The 19,928-nt window shown below is 43.9% G+C and overlaps 1 protein-coding gene across 1 annotated transcript in view; it reads left to right on the top strand.

Annotated features, from left to right (window-relative positions):
- The first annotated feature begins 1,106 nt into the window (after window positions 1-1,106).
- The window catches only part of TARS3 (threonyl-tRNA synthetase 3), a 63,733-nt gene continuing 44,911 nt past the window's right edge, over window positions 1,107-19,928 (top strand). The window contains exons 1-6 of the mRNA XM_040493815.1: window positions 1,107-1,576; window positions 2,575-2,640; window positions 3,279-3,475; window positions 10,835-10,958; window positions 15,897-16,018; window positions 17,909-18,026. Coding sequence (XP_040349749.1) covers window positions 1,259-1,576; window positions 2,575-2,640; window positions 3,279-3,475; window positions 10,835-10,958; window positions 15,897-16,018; window positions 17,909-18,026 — 945 coding nt within the window. The 5' untranslated portion in view covers window positions 1,107-1,258. The remainder of the gene's footprint in view (window positions 1,577-2,574; window positions 2,641-3,278; window positions 3,476-10,834; window positions 10,959-15,896; window positions 16,019-17,908; window positions 18,027-19,928) is intronic.

Raw genomic sequence — 19,928 nt, 5'->3', positions numbered from 1 at the left:
ATGTTTACCAACACTGAAAGGCAGCACAGTGTTAGGCCCATAGACACTGGCATCAAATTGTCTGAGTTTGAATCTCAGCTCTGTAATGCAGTGGCTGTGTGACCTTGGTCAAGTCACTTAGCCTTTCTGTGGCTTCAGTTTATCCATCAATTTACCAGACATAACAGTAGTGTTTTTTGTTATGAGTACTAGAGGAGTTAATATTTGTAAAGAGCATAGAATAGTGTATGACACATTCTAAGTCCTAAGAATGCTAATAAAAATCAATTTGTGTCATGGGGCAGCTGGGTGGCTCAGCCAGTTAAGCTCCAACTCTTGATCTCAGCTCAGGTCTTGATCTCAGGGTCGTGAGTTGAAGCCCTAAGTAGGGCTCCGTGCTGGGGGTGAAGCGTACTTAAAAAAAAAAAATCAATTTGTGTTCCAATTATACTAAGGTTAATGCTCACAGTCACGGGGTATACAGAGTGTCTGTGGCATTTGCCCTGGTCTCCAGCGAGAAGCTAACAATTGCTAGTCGCCTTTTCTTAGAGATCTTCTGTGCCCAGCAGCCTCTGCACTTGGTCAGCCTTGGCTTGAAAGCCAATGGCCACTATTCAGAACCTAGATGCAAGTTGGAAGAATAGTGACCGGCAGAATTCCAGAGTAAAGACAGAGCCATGCTGAGAAGTGAGATAGTAGCCTTCCCAAGATTTTGGATAACTTGCGTTTCAACCAATGCATGGTGATATGCGGCTAGCTATGAAAGCACTGTGACCCTATTCAGTCCCCACGCCGCTCTCCAGGCCCTAAACCACCGCGTGTGTCCCCCCCCAGCAGTGTGCCCGGCCTCAACTCCACCCCTGCAGTCGCCCCGCCTACCCACAGCTCCTACAGTCCCAGCCCTGAAGAGAGCCCCGCCCCGCCCCTTCTGCCGCCACTCCTCCGCTCGTCGGCCCTCCCTACCTGCCGCCCCGCCTCCTCGCACCTCCTGTTGTCCCTGCTTGCAGATAGTCCCGCCCCTCTACGTCGCCCCGCCCCTCACCGTAACCCCGCCCCCCAGATAGTCCTTCCCCTCCCTGTCGCCCCGCCTCGTCGTAGCTCCTATAGTCCCACCCCACGACCCGCAGAGAGCCCCGCCCCGCCTCTCCCCGTCGCCGCCCTCCCTCAGCTTATATATAGAACGGCCGCTGTCTCGCTCTGCCGGTCTGGGGTATTGCTACCCTCTTGGCCGTAGAGGCTGCACACGGAGCGGTGTCGGTGCGGTGCAGAGCCGGCTGCCATGGCGGCCGAGGCCCTGGCGGCCGAGGCCGTGGCTTCGCGCCTGGAGCGGCAGGAGGAGGACATCCGCTGGCTGTGGGCGGAGGTCCAGCGCCTGAGGGACCAGCAGCTGAATGCTCCCGACCGCTGCCCGGTCGAGGGGCCGTGCCTGACGCGGGAGGTGGCGCAGCTCCGGGCCGAGAACCGCGACCTGCGCCACCGCCTGTCCCGCCTGCGGCTGTGCCTCGCCGAGGAGCTGAGCCAGCAGGCAAAGCTGGAGAGCGCGGCGCGGGCGGCGGCGGCGCAGGAGGAGGCCGGGCGCGCGGCTGCCGGCGCGCAGGTAACGGGGCTGCAGGGCTCGCTGGGGAAGGCGGGCGGGTGCCGCCTAGAGCCCCGGGAGGGCGGTGCCGCGGGCTGCGACGGTGTGCGGGTAGCGACGGTGTGCGGGTAGCGGTGGTCCCGCAGGAAGGATGGGTGCGGTCCCTGCGCGCTGCAGGGCCCGCCCCTCGCGGAGCGCTGCTCTGTGCACCTGCTAAGGCCTGGGAACCAGTGAGTAGCCTGGATACCCTTTGGAGCCCCGTATTTCCAGCAGTCGCCAGACTGACTTAATGGTGTGATTTCGCAGTTCTTCCAGTAAATTGTCTGTCACACATTTTCTTCAGTGGCAGAAATAGCATTTTCCTTTGTTTGAAAAAAAAAATGCTGGAGCGTTTAAAACTCTCTGTTCTTTCCTTGAGCAGGAAGACCAACAGTTACATATATAAACTCTTCCATTCCCTCTAATGAATGGCTGGTTCTGAGCTATTGACGACAGGTGGTTTTGTTGTTCTCTTGGTACGGTCTGTATATTTAACGTTATTATTTAACAATATTTTAATATTTTGTTTCGGTGAAGGACAAATTATCTTCGTGCAACCTAAGTTGAAGTGTTGTGTTGAAAGCTTTCTCAGACTGTTCTCAGGGGTGTTCTTGAGTTATTCACCAAGGGTAACTGTGGTGCACTGGCAACATCTTCCTAAAATAGTCATTTAAAGTCCGGTGGCAGCTACACAACTGTTTTACAGCGACATTATCTGTTGAAAGTTTAGGGGTGAAACTTTCAAGAGCCAAACATATTAAGTGTACTTAGCAAGAGTGTGTGAAAATGCACAGACAGGAAGGATGGAACCCAGAAAATGATTTGCCCGCTGAGAGTTGTAGGTGGTGGTCAGGGAAGCCCAGCCTGCAACATGGGACACTTGCTGACTGCTGGCATGTGCCTCTCTTCTGCACATTCCAAATGCGTCGCTCTTTCCTGTCATTGCTGTGAGTTATTTATAATTCACCTTTATTTCTCAGCCTCCTTCTAGTCAAAGCCAAGAAAAGAGCACTAAAATGAAGGAGGAAGGTGGGCCTGAGAGTGAGGTAAGCTGTTGCTATGGAAATAATGTAAAATACGACTTGTAATTTAAATATGCTTATACAGTTAATTGCCCAAGATCTTTAATTAAAACATAATTGCTATTTTGGGCCACAGTAGTATATTTAAATCCTTGCTAGCTTTAGATGCAAGTTGTCTTAACTTCGAGATGAGCTAGACAGTCAGCTGTACTTAAGTGCTGTTTTGTCTAAGTTGAGATAGCCCAGCTGTTCTTTTGTGTTAAAGAAATTAGCTACTGTATAAATCATCAAAATAGCATGTTTCCAGCATAAATACTTGGCAGGAGCTAAGGAGGAATACCTGGCCTCAGAGGGGTCAGTCTGGTTGAGATCAGACAAACAGGAAGGACAGTAGAGAACAAAGGAGTGTGGTGTATAAATAGGTGCTGAATCAGGGGACTGTGCACACACAGGTGTTAAACGTAGTGTAGGGAGACATGCTAGTTAGACAAGGTGGGCTCTGAGCTGGACCCTGAGAGCTAAGAAGGAGGAAAGAAGTGACTGGAAGGAGACTTGGAAATGACCTGTGGTGTGCAGAGTATGGGTGAGACTTACTGGAGGTTGAACAGTTAGAACAAAGTGGGCTGTGTATGTTCACTTTCTTGTATTCTGATGACTTTCAGGTGAAAAATCAACCAAATTTCATAAAGGAAAGGTTGAAGCTTTTTGAAATATTGAAGAGAGACCATCAGCTCTTATTTGCCATTAATGACAGAAAGGGGAATACAAGCATTGTGATCACAGTGCGAGTGGCTGATGGGAAAACAGTGGAAGGGGAAGTTTGGAAAACAACACCTTATCAAGTAGCTGCTGAAATTAGGTAAACCATAATTTGGAGAAGATATTCTTTATTCAGTATTGTGCCAGCGCTTGGTAACACTGTGTTCTCAGGGGCTGTGAGAAGTGTTTTTTTTCTTACTCAGTTGAATAAATTAATGGGTTTTTTTTTGTTTTGTTTTTTTTGTTTGTTTGTTTTTTGTTTTTTTTTTTCAACGTTTATTTATTTTTGGGACAGAGAGAGACAGAGCATGAACGGGGGAGGGGCAGAGAGAGAGGGAGACACAGAATCGGAAACAGGCTCCAGGCTCTGAGCTGTCAGCACAGAGCCCGACGCGGGGCTCGAACTCACGGACCGCGAGATCGTGACCTGGCTGAAGTCGGACGCTTAACCAACTGCACCACCCAGGCGCCCCTGGAGAAACTCTTTAATCCCTCCTTTATCTAGCTGCTAGAGCCTCCATTTGATTTTTTTTTTCAATGTTTATTTATTTTTGGGACAGAGACAGAGCATGAACGGGGGAGGGGCAGAGAGAGAGGGAGACACAGAATCGGAAACAGGCTCCAGGCTCTGAGCCATCAGCCCAGAGCCTGACGCGGGGCTCGAACTCACGGACCGCGAGATCGCGACCTGGCTGAAGTCGGACGCTTAACCGACTGCGCCACCCAGGTGCCCCTGTTTGTTTTTTTGAGAGAGAGAGAGAGAGAGAGAGAGAGAGCAGGGGAGCGGCAGGGGAGACACAGAATCCTAAGTAGGCTCCAGGCTCTGAGCTGTCATGAACCACAAGTTCATGACCTGAGTTGAAGTCGGACGCTCAACCGAATGAGCCACCCAGGAACCCCATTCAGTTGAATAAATTAAATGTCATTAGTTATTTCCCTCTGGCTTCTAAAGAGGGCATTTAAATAAGTAATTGAATATCAGAATAAAACCTCTTCCTCTTTAAAATGTCCACATTTTAAAGTTCTGATAAAAATATACAGTAGAGAAAAACGTTTAATCCTTGACAGGTCCCATTACATTGACGTTGGTCATCAAGATTTTTCCATGAGATTTTACAGATCTTTTGCTGGACTTGATTTCAAGTCAAGTTATTGTCTCACCAGTAAATAACCATGGGTGGTTCTTCAAACTAAGTGGGGCAGATCTTTCCAAGCCTGTTTCCTTACATCTTCTGTGGAAATGATACTTTTCCCATTTACCTAATGAGGTTGTTAAAATTAACTGAAATACTGCATATGTAAAATACTCTGAAAATTAAAGTGCCTCCAGAAATGTACAAAATGACTTACATACAGATTGAAGATGTATTTGAGGGTGTATGTATAAACCCTGGAATAAGTACTTTGACTTTCCTAGAAATTGGATACATTAGTGAAGTTATGTTATTTTGACCAATGTTAATTCCTAGCATTAAATATAATTCCATGGAAGCTAAAGCTCAAAACTGCCATGTAAGTCAACTTGCTATATAAAAAGCAAGTTTTTTCAACAATTGAAGTACTCAGGTTTCTTTTGAAAACTATGGTTAAGATTGTGTGGTTTTTTTTCCCCCCATCCTATCATGTCCTGTACTCTGCAGCCCCCTCCCAACCTGTTCCCATGTTTTTCAGGCTCTCCATGAATAGATGTGCTGGGAAAATGGGCTTTGAGGCAAAATAAGTTTATGTTTCTTCATGGAGAGTCAGTTTTCATGTTAGCATATTGGAGACTGAGAAGTCCTACACTGAAAAAACCAGCTCAAACTTGGGAAACAAAGTTACTTGATTATAGAAGATGTTCTTTGTTGTAACCTTAATAATATGCATTTCTGCAGGGTACCAGTTTACAACCCCTACAATCAAGTTTCATGATAGAGGGGTTGCAAGAGTGCCCAAAAGTAAAGTTATCCCAAACTAAAAGATTAAGCAAAGCTTGTATCAGGCAAACCTGGTAAGAAGAAAGCAGTGATCATAATATTACTATCAGACCTCAGAATTTCAGGGCCAAAATCATCACATGGGATACTGGGACTTATTTCCAAAGTAGACAAACAGTATAATCTGTAATAACTATTCGTCATGAACCTTTTTGAGTTACATAATGTAGCATCAAATCAGAAATAGAAAATTATAGACACTCAGGAATGGTATACTTTTAACCTGCCTTTCTCAGTTCTGAAAAGATCATGTGTCTGAATAGTAACACTGTAAGGTAGACTTAGTGGTTGCTTACCAGTCGCTGTGGTCTATAGACAGAGATCTCTCAGACCTGTGGTCATGTTTTTGGTTCCTCAGAACCTTAATAAAAAAATGCAGAAACATACCGTTCACAGTCAATGAGTAAAATGATATCAGTTATGAACCCAGTAAACATTAAATGACAAGACAAAACAGAATAAAACTTGAAAATTAGAAAGAAAAAAGAAACCTCTTCAAAATAACTCCCGTGAAACAAACTAAAAACAAGCACAGAATTTTAGAAAGTACTTCTAATGAGGAAAAAATATATATCAGAAACCTGTGGAATATATCTAAAGTAGTGATCATTCCACAGAAATCTGTGGAATATATCTAAAGTAGTGATTTATAGTGTTGAAGGTTTTTCTGATAAGAATAGAAAGACTATGAGTTCAACTCAGGCAGTTAGAAAAAGAACAGTTTAACAAGGAGGGAACTCTAAAAAAGTGAATTAGAGATTAGTATTAACTGAAAAACTATCTGAATACGTAAGGGTTCAGTGAGGTGTCTGGATATAAAATAAATGAGAAATTAATAGCTTTATTAAATTATACTGCCTGTTGTCTTGGTTAACTGAGAGTTGATTGCATAGATGATTGTTCCTGCTCTGAGCAAGTATATGCCTTTCTAAGCATAACATGTAAAGTGAAATCATTAAGGAAAAGATGGAAAGATTCAAACTGCACAAAAAATAAAACAAGAAAAATGGCTATGTGTAAAAATGACACATAAAACAGGAAATGACAGATGTGAAAAAAAGTATCATATAGAACAAATGATTGCTCTCGAAGTATTTTTCAAATTAATAGGAAAAAGAAGAAAACTTCAACAGAGGAATAGATTATCTGAGAAATGTAAACGAAATTATTATGTGTTACTGATTTGTCCAAGATTTATGAATAGCCGTTAATACTGATACAGTCTTGGGGAAGTGACTCTGGTGTAGGGCAGATAAATAGGTCCAGTCTCTCAGACTTTTAAAGCCTTTGAAAACGTGCAAACCCTAACCCTTGGACCCAGTAATTCTATTCATAGCCATTTATCCTAAGAAAATACCCAGTAGAAAGAAATGGGCAAAAGACAGTTCATAGTAGTTGATGAAAGAATTCTTTTCAGAATATGGTCCCCAAATCACCAGCACTAGCACCATCTGGGAACTTAGAAGAGCAAATTCTTGGGGCCCTGCTCCACGCCTCTTGAATTAACTAGCAATCTGTATATTTATGAGTCCCTCCAGGAGTCTCTGATGAAGTCCAAGTTTGCGCACCCCTGAGTTAGGCTAAACTGCTGTGGCAAGAGACTCCCGACGACCATGGCTTAAATGAGGTAGACATCACATTCTCTCACTTGACAGTCCAGAGATGACCAGCCCAGGCTGGTGGAGGACGTCTCTGGGCCATGCAGTCCTTGGTGGACCTGGGTTCCTTCTGTCTTGTCGCCTGCCATTCCCTAGGCAGGGTTTGTCCACGGGGAGGGGTGGAAGCTGAGTTCATGGACCCACGGACTCTCCTGCAGGGGGGGGGGTGGGCGGGGAGGAGCAGCTGAAGAACAATGATGCTTTGAGGCCCAGACCCCTCAATGGCGCACTTTCATTTCCACTTAACATCCTATTGGCTCACATTTAGTCACATGGCCACCCCTGGCTGTAAGAGAGAATGGAAATGTAGCTCCTGCCTGCCAGCCACATGTCCAGCTATAAAGCCTTCTCGCTATGGAAGAGAGGAAGCATGGTTTAGGGGACCACATCTGCCACAGTGTGCCCCTCTGACACCCAGAGATCTGTGAGACCCTCTTTTCATCATCCCACATGCTCAGTCCCTCCCCAGGTGAGACAACTCTGGGTCCCATCAGCTGAAAGCGCAGGATGTCCAAGTGAGTTGCAGAACACCCCCGTCAGGCTGGCTCCTTACACTCTGGCAGCAAATACACTACTTGACAAGGCTGCCCATCCCGCATGTATACGCAGTGGTGGGGTACTCACAAGGCCATCACAGGGAAGCGTGTTTGGAGGAAAAGAAGGAATAACACAGACAGCAATGTACGGAAGGCATCAGGTCCTGCTGGCAGGGACTGTGAGGCCCACAGCCTGGCTACGGGTAGTGCCAGATCAGCCCACCCGGCCACCCCTTGTTTTCTGCGAGCAGCCCGCTTGTCCACTGTCCTCCAAGGGCCCTGATTTTGCTCTGTGGGAAGGTCCTAGTTGTCCCTCATCCTCATTAGTCACACCGGGGGGCTCAGAGCTCCTCTGAGGAGCCAACAGTCACAGGTGTTTGTAAGCTGGGCTTGTCACTGGGCAGCACAGTTGTCTCCAGCGTGGTAGACTTCCAGTCAGTTTGCTTCTAATCAGTTCCAAGAGAAGTAATCTCCGAGAGTAATCCTCGAGAAGTAATCCACAAGAAGGAATTCTTCTAGACGGAGACTTCTCATGCTTTTGTTCCTTGGTTTTTGTGCCTGACTCTTTCCTCTCTCTCCCTCAATTTAATGGACTGAGGTCCTAGGAAACAACAGGCTGTGGGAGGACAGCACCCCTTAATCCGTGTGGTTGGCCTGGCCCCTCTTGTCTGTCTTGATGTGTGGCTTTTGAGAGGGGTTTTAAGTGCCAGTCCCTCCTGCTGTTTGGGACAAAAGACTGTTTTTCTAATCTTGCACGGCCCCACATTTCTGGACTCTTAATCAGTTTGAATTACAGGCCACAGGCACAGCCTCTTGGCGGAGGCCTGTCCCTTCCATCTCTGCCTGTGAACGGGACAATCCTCACTGGAGCCTATCTCGGTCTGGTGGTGTTTACAAAAACTGCAATAGCTACCCAGTGTTTACCAACCTTCTGCCTTTTTGTAACTGCTGCTTTATATGCTCCAGGCATTGTAAGCACATGAGTTTGCCTGCAGGTTGTATCAAATATTTTATCAAATATCTACCAATATTTATATTTGTCAAATATCAGATTATCTGCTGAGCCAGTGCCATGTGTTTTGTTTTTGTTACTTCCAAGTTCTTACTTTTTTTTTAATTAAACTTAAAAATTTTTGAGCTTATTTGTTTTGAGAGAGACCTCTGTCTTATGCTCTCTAGTGAGCACAAGTGGGGTAGGGGCACAGAGAGAGAGGGGTACAGTTTCTGGAGCGGGCTCCATGCTGATAGCAGAGAACCCAATGAGGGGCTCAAACTCACGAACCGTGAGATCATGACTTGAGCCAAAGTCGGATGCTTAACAGACTGAGCCACCCAGGTGCCCCTTTACTTTTTTTTGTATTAGTTAAGATAGAAGCTAGGCTGCTGCAACAGCTTCAGTGGCTTAAATATGATCAAAGTCTCTCTCAGTTAGGTAGGTAGCAACCTGGAGGTGCGGGGTCCAGCTTGACAGGGCAGCAATTCTCCATAAGTCATTTGGGGACCAGAATTCCTTATGTTTGGTTGCTGGACCATCTTTATGTACAACGTTGCACTAGTGTGCATGGTCCAGGGAACCCCACCAGTGTGCTGTAGTCCGCAGAAGGCGGGGAGAGGGTGGAAGAGGGGTCTCCACTGCCTTAAGGCTGAGATACGGAAGTGCTACAGGCCACTTCTGCTGGTACCCATTGCTTCCAAACTTCCAGGGGAACCTGGAAAACTGTACCAGAAGGAGGGAATGGATTTGAAGAATCCTTAGCAGCCCATCACAGCCAGTAAAAATGAAGTAAAATTCTACTTCCTTAATAACAATATCTAACGTTTATTAAGTTTGTATTATGAGAGTGCACCTTATTTAATCCTTAGAATAAATGTATGAGGAAGGTTGTATAAATTCCCATTTTACAGATGAGAAGCTGAAGCTTAGAATAAAGTGCCCAGTGTTCAAGTCCAGGTTGTTCTAACATGAGAGCAGGTGCTCTTCACCACAGCACTGTACTGCTGCTCAAGTTGCTCACAGAAAGGCAAGTTAAAACATTATATTCTAAAGATGACACAGTTTAGTAGTACCTGACATTGTGAGGGCACAGAGAAAAGGTATTCTTGTGCCTTTCCTGGGAGGAAAATTTGGCAGTGTATTCCAGCAAACTCATTAAAGCGCATTGCCCTTGACCCAGCAGTTTTACTTGACCAATTTTTCCTGGGAAAAAATAATTGGGAACGAAGATGTGTGTTCAAGAATGTCCGCTGCAGTGTTATTTGTCATTGGCAAAGCAAAACAAAACAAAACATTCCTGCCAAGAAATGACCAAAGTGCCCAGCCATGGAGGGTCCATTAATCAATTCTTGATTCTGCTGCAGCTATAAACCAGCATGATTTTCAAGTCTGTCTACCATCTGGGAAAATGTGTGACTAAGTTTAAAAAGTACATTACCAAGTAACATATACAGAATGGTACTATTATGATTTTTATATTGGTGTATGTATTTACCTAAAAACGTGGAGGGACAGGGGCACCTGGGTGGCTCAGTCAGTTGAGCAACCGACTTCGGCTCAGGTCATGATCTCATGGTTTGTGAGTTCGAGCCCCATGTCGGGCTCTGTGCTGACAGCTCGGAGCCTGGAGCCTGCTTCAGATTCTGTGTCTCCCTCTCTCTCTGCCCCTCCCCTACTCATGCTCTGTCTCTCTCTGTCTCAGAAATAAATAAACATTAAAAAATTTTAAAAAAAACGTGGAAGGACATACAGAAAAATGTTAACAGTAATTTCTGGGTGGTGGGATTGAAGGTGATATGTTTTTCTTTGCTTTTCTGTGATTTCCAGGTTTCTTAATGTGTTATTTTTGTCTATAATTTTCAAAAAACTGTAAGTGTGTGTGTATGTGTGTAACAGAGAGAGAGAGAGAGAGAGAGAGAGAGAGAGAAGAAGGAGGAAGAGGAGGAGGATGAGGAGGAGGAGGAGGAGGGGTAGATGTATAAAAAGACTAGAAAGACATGTACCAAAATGTTAGGATCATTTATTTCAGGGTGGTGAGATTTAAATGTGATTTTTGTTTTATTCTTTGTCTTTTCTCTGTTTTCCAAGTTCTTCTTTTTTTTTTTTACAGTGAATGTGTACTATTTTTTTATTTAAAATAAATGTTACAAAATTTGAAAAACCTGTTCTTTTAGTTTACATTTGTACTTTCTATTCACTCAAAAAAAAGCCCTAAAAATTGTTTTAATCTTTTGTTTTAACAAATCATTGCAGCATGTGATAAGGTTAACTCTCACATGACTCTTCTTTTACCAGTCAGGAACTGGCTGAAAGCGCAGTGGTAGCCAAAGTCAATGGTGAATTATGGGACTTGGACCGTCCATTGGAAGGGGATTCCACTCTAGAGCTGCTTACGTTTGATAATGAGGAAGCCCAAGCTGTAAGTATTTAAAAAGAATCAACTAAACTTTGGATATTGTGAACTATATTATGTACAAAGATACACATTGAAGTCAAGAATGATGAGTTTTGTAACCTTCTAGAACTTAAAATTTCTGTATTGGTGTTTAGTAAGTATTTAGTGAATTTTTGTGGAATGAATACATACAAATAGATATCAGCTTTTAAAGTAGCCCTTATTTATCATTTCTGAAGATAGTTGTGTCCTTATGCTATAATGCTTTAATTATAAAATCAATGTACATTTGACATGAATTTTTAATAGATTCTTAGAAATGGGTCTACTTTATAATATAATATGTGCAGGAGAATCGGGAAAAGTTATCAAAGCTTAGATATCTTTTTATTTATTTTTTTAAGTTTATTTATTTTGAGAGAGAGAGAGAGAGGAGGACAAAGCGGGCTCTGTGCTGACAGCAGAAAGCCCTATGTGGGGCTCAAACTCATGAACCATGAGATCATGACCTGAGCCAAAGAGCCACCCAGGCACCCCTTAGATATCCTTTAAATACTTATTAATGTAATATTCTATAAAATAGATACCACATTTCATGTAGGTCTCTGATATACATTGTTACCTTAGCTTTGCAATTTCTCTTCAGGCAGTGTCCATTATCTGCCTAAAACCTAACCTAAGCTTAGCATAGGTTCTATTAATCGTGACACTTGATTTCTTGATTTGTTAATCCAAACTTATAAGAACCATACTATAATTACTTTCCTGTTTAAAATATGCAAAGCATAACAATTAAGTAGCTAAATAATACAATATTAATAAAATCATGTTGAAAGTGATTCAGAAAGAGCAATTTTTAGGAGAAACACAAAACATATATGTATTATTTAGTTTTTCTTACTAGTTGTTAACAACTGTCGCCTAGCATCATCCCAGATGTCATCCCTAGACTTTACAATTGTATATATTCCCTTAGTCACCTGACCAGCATCGACAGTGCTGGACGCATGTGCCAGACCCTGTAGGGCTGCAGTGGACAGAACATGGAGACTCCTGTTTCAAAGAGTTTACCTCTAGTAGGAGGAGGTATTAAACAAGAAAACAACCAATGAGAGGTTTTCAGATAGTGTCAGTTTCTGGAGAAAGTCAAATAGGGGCTGGAACCAAGAGCAGCCATGATAGTTGGTGGGGCAGTTAGTTTTGATCCTCAACTAAAGGCCCAAATCCTACCCGAAAGCCCTGTGCTTGCCTACACTGGCTGGCTCTTGGTTTTTCTGCAGGTGTTGCTCCTATGACTCTTTTATAATAGCTGGCTATTGAACTTTTTCAATGTGTCAGGCATTGGGGTGTTCGGGGAATGGGAGAACTACCAAATTTAATGTTCCATGGAGGTGTTGGTATCTTTGGAGTCCTTTCCTCCTGGCATTCAGTAACATCATAAAAAAAGAAACATTCTTTATCATGGGAAATCTTTCTAGAGTGCCTAACCAGTGTTTGCTTGCCATGCTCATCACATGGTATCTGACATCAGATTATAGGGCTTTCATAAATATCTGTGGTTGTTGATGAAAATGATAATAGTAATAAACATTTACCAGAGCCAAGCACTGGCCTGGCCCATTATGCGCACATGTATTATCTCCTTGAGTCCCAAGTTACCCTAGCACACAGGTACTGTTTTAATCCCCGTTTTACAGATGAAGCAACCAGTATCAAAATAGTTAAGTAACATTTCTAAGCTCTTGATGCTTCTTTTCATGTAACTTAGTAACAAATATTTTTTGTTGTTGTTGTTCCTGGAATTTACTTTCCTGTTACTGTGAATATACTAAGATATTGAACATAAACTAATTTATAATATTTAATACATATCCATGAAAAAGAAACCCTATAGGAAAACAAATTTTGAAAACTCAGATCTAAAGCAATGATAAATTGGAGTGCCTGGGTGGGTGACTTAGTCAGTTAAGGGTCCAACTCTTGATTTCGGCTCAGGTCATGATCTCAGTGTTCGTGAGATCGAGCCCCACGGTGGGCTCCACATCAAAAGCACAGAGTCTGCTTGGGATTCTCACTCCCTCTCTTTCTGCCCTTCTCCTGCTCATATGCACACCCCCCACCCCCCACCCCCCCAACACACAATCTCTCTTTAAATAAATAAACTTAAAAAGTGATAATGATTTTTTAAAGGTTTTTTTTGCTCTATGGAAACATTCAAGACACCTTTCTATTTTAAAAGGTGATTTTATTTATAAGACTATTTTAGTGCATAATGTAACATACAGAAGAAATACTCTCCACCTTCTAGATAAATTCATGTAGAAAATGACAGGAAGAATATCCACATAAAGCTGACAAACATGCACAACAGAAACAAGGGGAATTTTACAAAGTGACACAGCTTGCTGGTTTAAAATATATCTCATGATATTTCCTTTTGTAAGCCTAACATCTGGTAAAAGAATATACATAGATATATATTCTACTTTAAAGCTTTGGTGAAACCCCGGGGGAAATCAGTGATGTGCTGCGGTGATCTCAGGCTTAAGCAAATGTAGGGCACTTTATTTAGAGGTGAACAAAACAAGCAGATTTATGTAGGAACTGAAGCCGCTAGCTCTGTGCTTGTAGTCCATTCCGTGGTCTCTTCCAGTACATCATGGCGTGAGTCAGGCTTCACCCCCAATTTCTGTGGCTGCTGCCCCCTGCATCCTGTGTATTATCTCAGCAGTCATGACAGTTAACCACCACACTCTTCTTTTAAGATTCTTTACGGCACCAGTGTTTTTCTGGCTTTATTCCCACCATTGGATCTTTCTCAGTCTTCTTTGCTGGCGTTTTCGTCATCTTTCTCCAGAGTGAAGAATTCCTCAGTGCTCAGTCATAGTACCCTCTGTCTTTATGCTCCTGTTCTAAGCTGTCCTGTCTGCTAACTGTCCGCTGTCAGTTCTTCTGTCTGTAGCTAGACAGGCCTCAGTCTTGTGTACATTACCACCCATGTAATATCCCCATCCAGATATCATACAGGAATCTGTAGTATGTCCACGGTGACAACTCTTGATTCTAGCCCCAGAACTTACTCCTTCCCTGTCTGCCCATCTCAGGGCACAACTCCACCACATACCCAGTTACTCAACCTAGAATCTTGGAGATTGTATGTGATTGCTACCTGTTCCCTCAACTCCAAGTCTCTAATTGGTAAGCCATTACTGTCCTAACATATCTGGACTCTGTCCACTTCTGCTGCCATTACTGAGATTCAACAATGGTGTTATTATAGTACTGCCCAAGAAAATGTCCACCTGCTGTTCCATTCCCATGAAATCCATTCCTGCTACCAAACGATGTTTTAAAATGTAGATTGAATAATTTCTTTTCTGCCTAAAACCCTTCAGTGCATCTCATTGCATTTGGAATAAAACCCAGATTCCCCCAGAAGGCCCGCAGGGTTACTGGCCCTTTCTTACCTCTGCAAACTTTTCTCAAGTTACTTTATCCCTTACGTGTTAGCCACACAGGCCTTCCTGACTCCCTGTGAATGCAGAGCCTTCTCTGTTATTTATCATTACAGTGCTCTGTTCATCTCCTTTTACATCCTCTTCTTCTCTCGTGATTATGCACTTACTGGTTTGTTTCTGCCTGTCTCCCTCACAATGGGCGGTAAACTGCATGAGGCCAGTGACTCGTTTCTTTCACTGTTGTATCCTCCGCACCCAACACAGTGTTTAGCTCAACAAACATCTAGGTGCAGACAGCGCGCCAAAGAAGACACTTGGGTTCCTGTTGGCAGTTAGCCTACCCCCCTGGCGCCATCCAAAGCAAAGGTCTGTGCCAAGGACGGAGGCTCTGGGGCAGTTTGTGGATCATATACCTGCTTAATGCTATGGGTTGGGATTGCACATAGCCTGCTCAGAGGACTCCCTGTGCTTTGACTTATTTGTCAAACAGCTTTCTAATTGTAAGGTTTTTTTATTTAATAAGGGAAAGAAAGGGCTGCCAGGGGACTCCATTGTCTTGCTTTTCTGGTACCTCTATGTATCTAGTGACTTCAGTTAGTTTTAGTTTATCCATAAACCTTTGATTCCTTAGGAATTCAAAACCAAACTTTCTGAACTTGTAGATGTGATGACCAGCCCTTGGACTATGAATTTACTCATGTGTGTCCTCCTGCCCAGGGGTCTCAGGCAACCAGCAGGCATTCCCAGGCTATACTTTTCTCCCCCAAAAAAGTCATTCTGTCAAAAGCATGTGGAGACTGCTGTGGAGACAGAAAACTACTTCGGCCCTCTGCGTTCAGCTTAGCTGCTGCCTCTGGAGAAAAAGAAAGGAAATCAGTGTCTGTCACGCCTGGCTTCCCTCCACTCTGGGCTGAATTGGGCTTGCATGCTGCTGCTTCCCCCTCAGCGGTCCAAGCCATGGTTGAGGCTGTCACATCTTCTCTGCAAGTTAAGATGTGCAGAAGGAAATGGTGTAGGAGCAGCTCAGAGCAGCAGTTTCACGCTAGAACCAAGCATATGGCTCTGGTATAATTGCAAAGCACTCAGAAAATGTTCTCTTCTCAGTGGGCATTGAAGATTTTCTTTTCAAATTGATGTCTTTTTCTTTGTAATGTTTATTTATTTTTGAGAGAGAGAGAGAGAGAGAGAGAGAGAGAGAGAGAGAGAGAGAACGAGCAGGAGAGGGGCAGAGAGAGAGGGAGACACAGAATCTGAAGCAGGCTCCAGGCTCCGAGCTATCAGCACAGAGCCCGATGCGGGACTCAAACTCACGAACTACAAGATCATGACTTGAGCTGAGGTTGGACATGTAACCAACTGAGCCACCCAGGCACCCCAGTGTTACTCTATGTCTTGATGTTTATCCCCTTAAGGTGTATGCACTTGCTTACTTATGTTACTGGACTAATAATTTTCCATGACATGATTTTGATTGCCTCTGCCCTCTGTGTTTCATGCCCTGCAGGTGTACTGGCACTCCAGTGCTCATATTCTTGGGGAAGCCATGGAGCTTTACTATGGGGGCCACTTGTGCTATGGTCCACCCATTGAAAATGGATTTTATTATGACATGTTCATTGAAGACAGGTAATACCACTGAATATTCACTTCCGGAGGCATGTGTTTACAGTCCGTTGTTTTATGATGGTTATGTATTATTTTACTGAATGTGTGTGTTATATAACATGGCTGTAGATTGGCTATGTTTGAAAATTAATTTTTTATGAGTTAAGATTCCAGAGCAACGTCTCCAACTTTCTGTTCCTCAGAAGGAAGCGATAGAGTATCTATCTAATCCGGGACTTGCTACATCATAGTAGTAAATTAAGACCAGAATCACAGATTTAATCCTTAGAGAGCAGTGGGTGCAGTTCTGCTCCATGATAACCGAGGGCGCTATCTGCCTCAGCCAGACATCTCACACAGATAAATACCAGGCAGAGTGGTGCACAGAGGCCTCACATTCGAGAGTTCTGTGCCCAGCCCCAGCCCACCTCCTTCCCTGTACTCCCCATAGTCCTTAAGGACCAGCTGCTAAAACTGAAACCTGAGGGTCCTTCCAATTCCTGTTCCTCACTGTCACCCCACACTATCCAGTCATTCCATCCGAGTCTTCCTGTTCTATCTCCTCAATAGTTTCTCTGGTCCTCCCTTCCTCCCTTCCTCCTCTGTTACTTCTGCCTCAGTTTAGACCCATAGCATCTCTTGCTGGATGACTATGGTACATTCTGTCCTTACCTGTCCCTTCCCCCCACCCCGACTGCTTAAATGAGCATCCTAACTGAGCATCCGACTCTGTAGCTCCTGCGTACAGGCTTGTCCAGCTTTATCTCCTGTTACCACCACCACCCAGAGAGTCATTCAACAAGAGTTTTTGACTGCTTCTTATGTGCTCTGTGCTTTGTGCTGGTGATTCATAAGTGAGCAGATCAGTCTGTCCCCATGGAGCTAACAGTCTAGCTAGCTTAGACAAAAGCAAACAGCCCTCTGCTGTCAGGTGGTGATGAGTGGTGTGAAGGAAAATAAACCAGCTGTGGGGAGGTGTGTGCCATGACAGTGGTCATGAACGGGGGAAGTGATGTTGCAGTGGGGACCAGGATGGAGGGAGCAAGTTCTGAGGCAGTTGTGTGTGGGGGTGTATTTTGGGACATTTGGGGGAAACATTCTAGGCCTCTGGGACCTCCCTGGTGTGGGCCTACGCCTGGCTTGTTTGAGGAAAGGTAAGGAAGGCTGTGTGCATGGAGGGGAATGAGGGCAAACCAGGGAGTGGCTGAAAGAGGTCAGCTGATGGCTCACAGTGGGCCATTCCCTGTGAGTGCCAGACTGGACTCAGCAGTTCACACTCACAGATCTTTCTCCCAACCTAGATTCAACAGTCAGCGAGGGCTGGGATGTGTGAGCACTTACCACAGCCTTTTTTTTTTTTTTAAGTTTATTTATTTATTTTGAGAGAGCAAGCAAGCAGGGAGGGGCAGACAGAGAGGAAGAGAGAGGCAGAACCCCAAGCAGGCTCCACACTATCAGTGCAGACCCGACATGGGGCTTGAACCCACAAACCATGAGATCATGACCTGAGCTGAAACCAGGAATCAGATGCTTAACCGACTGAACCACCTAGGCACCCCTACTATAGCTCTTTTGAACAAAAAATGTAGATGTGTGATGTGTAAGGTAGACCACACAGAAGAACAGGCCTCAAAGGAGCTTACACTCTAACCAGCGAGTATTTTAACAGGGTTTTCAAATTGCACACTTCATCGCAGAGAAGATTTGTAGGCAAATCACTTCATCTGTTGGTGCCTCCGTTTTCCTCCTTGAGAAGTAAGATTATCGGCCCTGCATATGAATGTATGACTTTCTGAAGTCTGGTGCAATAAGGCACAAATTCCTCAGTTAATGACGAGCGTCCACAAAAAGGAACATACATGCGTGATGTCTGAGAAATCTGTGTTGACTATCACTTACTCTTCTTTTTAGAGCCGTGTCCAGCACACAACTGTCGGCCCTGGAGAACATATGTAAGACTATCATAAAAGAAAAGCAACCCTTTGAAAGACTGGAAGTCAGCAAGGAAGTGCTCCTCGAAATGTTTGAGGTAATTTCAGGAAACTCTTTGGAATAAGAAAACCTTTTGCCAGGAATAGTAAAAACAATTAATCAATATAGACAGCTTTTTTTTTTTTTTAAACAAATAATTGGATGCTGCTTGCCACATTGTTCCAGGTTGGTAACCTGTTGTGAGGTTGTCACTAGTCGCTCAATGTGATATTTCCCTACTTTTTCCAGAACATTAAAAAAAATTTTTTTTAAATGTTTATTTACCTTTGAGATAGAGAGAGCAGAGGCAGAGTGTGAGCGGGGAGGCGCAGAGAGAAAGGGACACAGAGAATCTGAAGCAGGCTCCAGGCTCTGAGCTGTCAACACATAGCCCAACATGGGGCTCGAACTCGTGAACTGCAAGATCATGACCTGAGCAGAAGTCAGATGCTTAGCCAACTGAGCCACCCAGGTTCCCCATTTCCTGAACATTTTAATGCCAATATATGTAGGTAAATGACCAGGGGAATAGTTTTCATATATGTGTTTATAAATCTGATTCATTCTGAGTATTGTTAATATCCTGACTACTAAATTCAACAATACTTCTGTTTTTTCTTTATACTGTTTTGACCAATGTACGTAAGCATAAATAAATTTAAGAATGCTTAAATTTAGGGGCGCCTGGGGGGCTCAGTCGGTTAAGCGTCCGACGTCAGCTCAGATCACGATCTCACAGTCCATGAGTTTGAGCCCCGCGTTAGGCTCTGTGCTGACAGCTCAGAGCCTAGAGCCTGCTTCGGATTCTGTGTCTCCCGCTCTCTCTGCCCCTCCCCCGCTCATGATCTGTCTCTCTCTGTCTCAAAAATAAATAAAAACATTAAAAAAAAAGAATACTTAAATTTATGTTTTAAATCATATCAGAGAAAGCACATAATTTGAACACACAATATTGTTAATTTTGTGAGCTTGAAATAAAAAGATAGATTTGGGCTTGGTAAAGTTGCAGCTACTCTTTTTGTGTGTGTGTGTGGTAAAATACCCAAAAGGGAAAAAAAAAATTATGCTGACCATTTTTTTTTAAGTTTATATATTTATTTTGAGAGAGAAAGAGATGGAATCCTAAGCAGACTCCATGCTGTCAGCTCAGAGCCTGACACAGGGCTCAAATTCCCGAACCATGGGATCATGACCTGAGCCAAAACCAAGAGTCAGACGCTTAACTGACCAAGTTCCTATTACGTCAGTCATTTTTAAGTGTATAGTTCTGTAGCATTTGGCGCATTCATATTGGGCAAGCATCACCACCATCCGTCTCCAGAGCTTTTTCATCTTCTCCAACTGGAACCCCACACCTAGTAAACACTAATTCCCTGTTCCCACTTCCCCTTTTTCTGTCTCTATGAATTTATTTTTTTTTTAATTTTTTTCAAAGTTTATTTATTTTTGGGACAGAGAGAGACACAGCATGAACGGGGGAGGGGCAGAGAGAGAGGGAGACACAGAATCGGAAACAGGCTCCAGGCTCTGAGCCATCAGCCCAGAGCCTGACGCGGGGCTCGAACTCACGGACCGTGAGATCGTGACCTGGCTGAAGTCGGACGCTTAACCGACTGCGCCACCCAGGCGCCCCTCTCTCTATGAATTTGATGACTCTAAGAACCATATAAGTGGAATAATACAATACTTGTCCTTTGTGACCTCCTTTATTTTACCAGTGTAATGTGCTCAAGGTTTGTCCATCTTGTAGCAGGTGTCAGAATTTCCTTCCTTCTTAAGGCTGAATAATACTTCATGGTGTGTATAGACTGCATTTTGTTTATTCATTCATCTGTGGACGGACACTTGAGTTGTTTCCACCTTTTGACAATTGTGAAAAGTGTTGCTGTGAATGTGGGTGTACAAATATCTGATCGAGTCCCTGCTTCTAATTCTTTTGGGTGTATCTCCAGAAGTTGCA

The sequence above is a fragment of the Herpailurus yagouaroundi genome, unplaced genomic scaffold, assembly GCF_014898765.1.
Source record: "Herpailurus yagouaroundi ecotype Mexico unplaced genomic scaffold, PumYag 185, whole genome shotgun sequence".
Classification (NCBI taxonomy): domain Eukaryota; kingdom Metazoa; phylum Chordata; class Mammalia; order Carnivora; family Felidae; genus Herpailurus; species Herpailurus yagouaroundi.
Note: the sequence above shows the minus strand (reverse complement) of the source record. Positions and strands in the feature narration are given on the sequence as shown.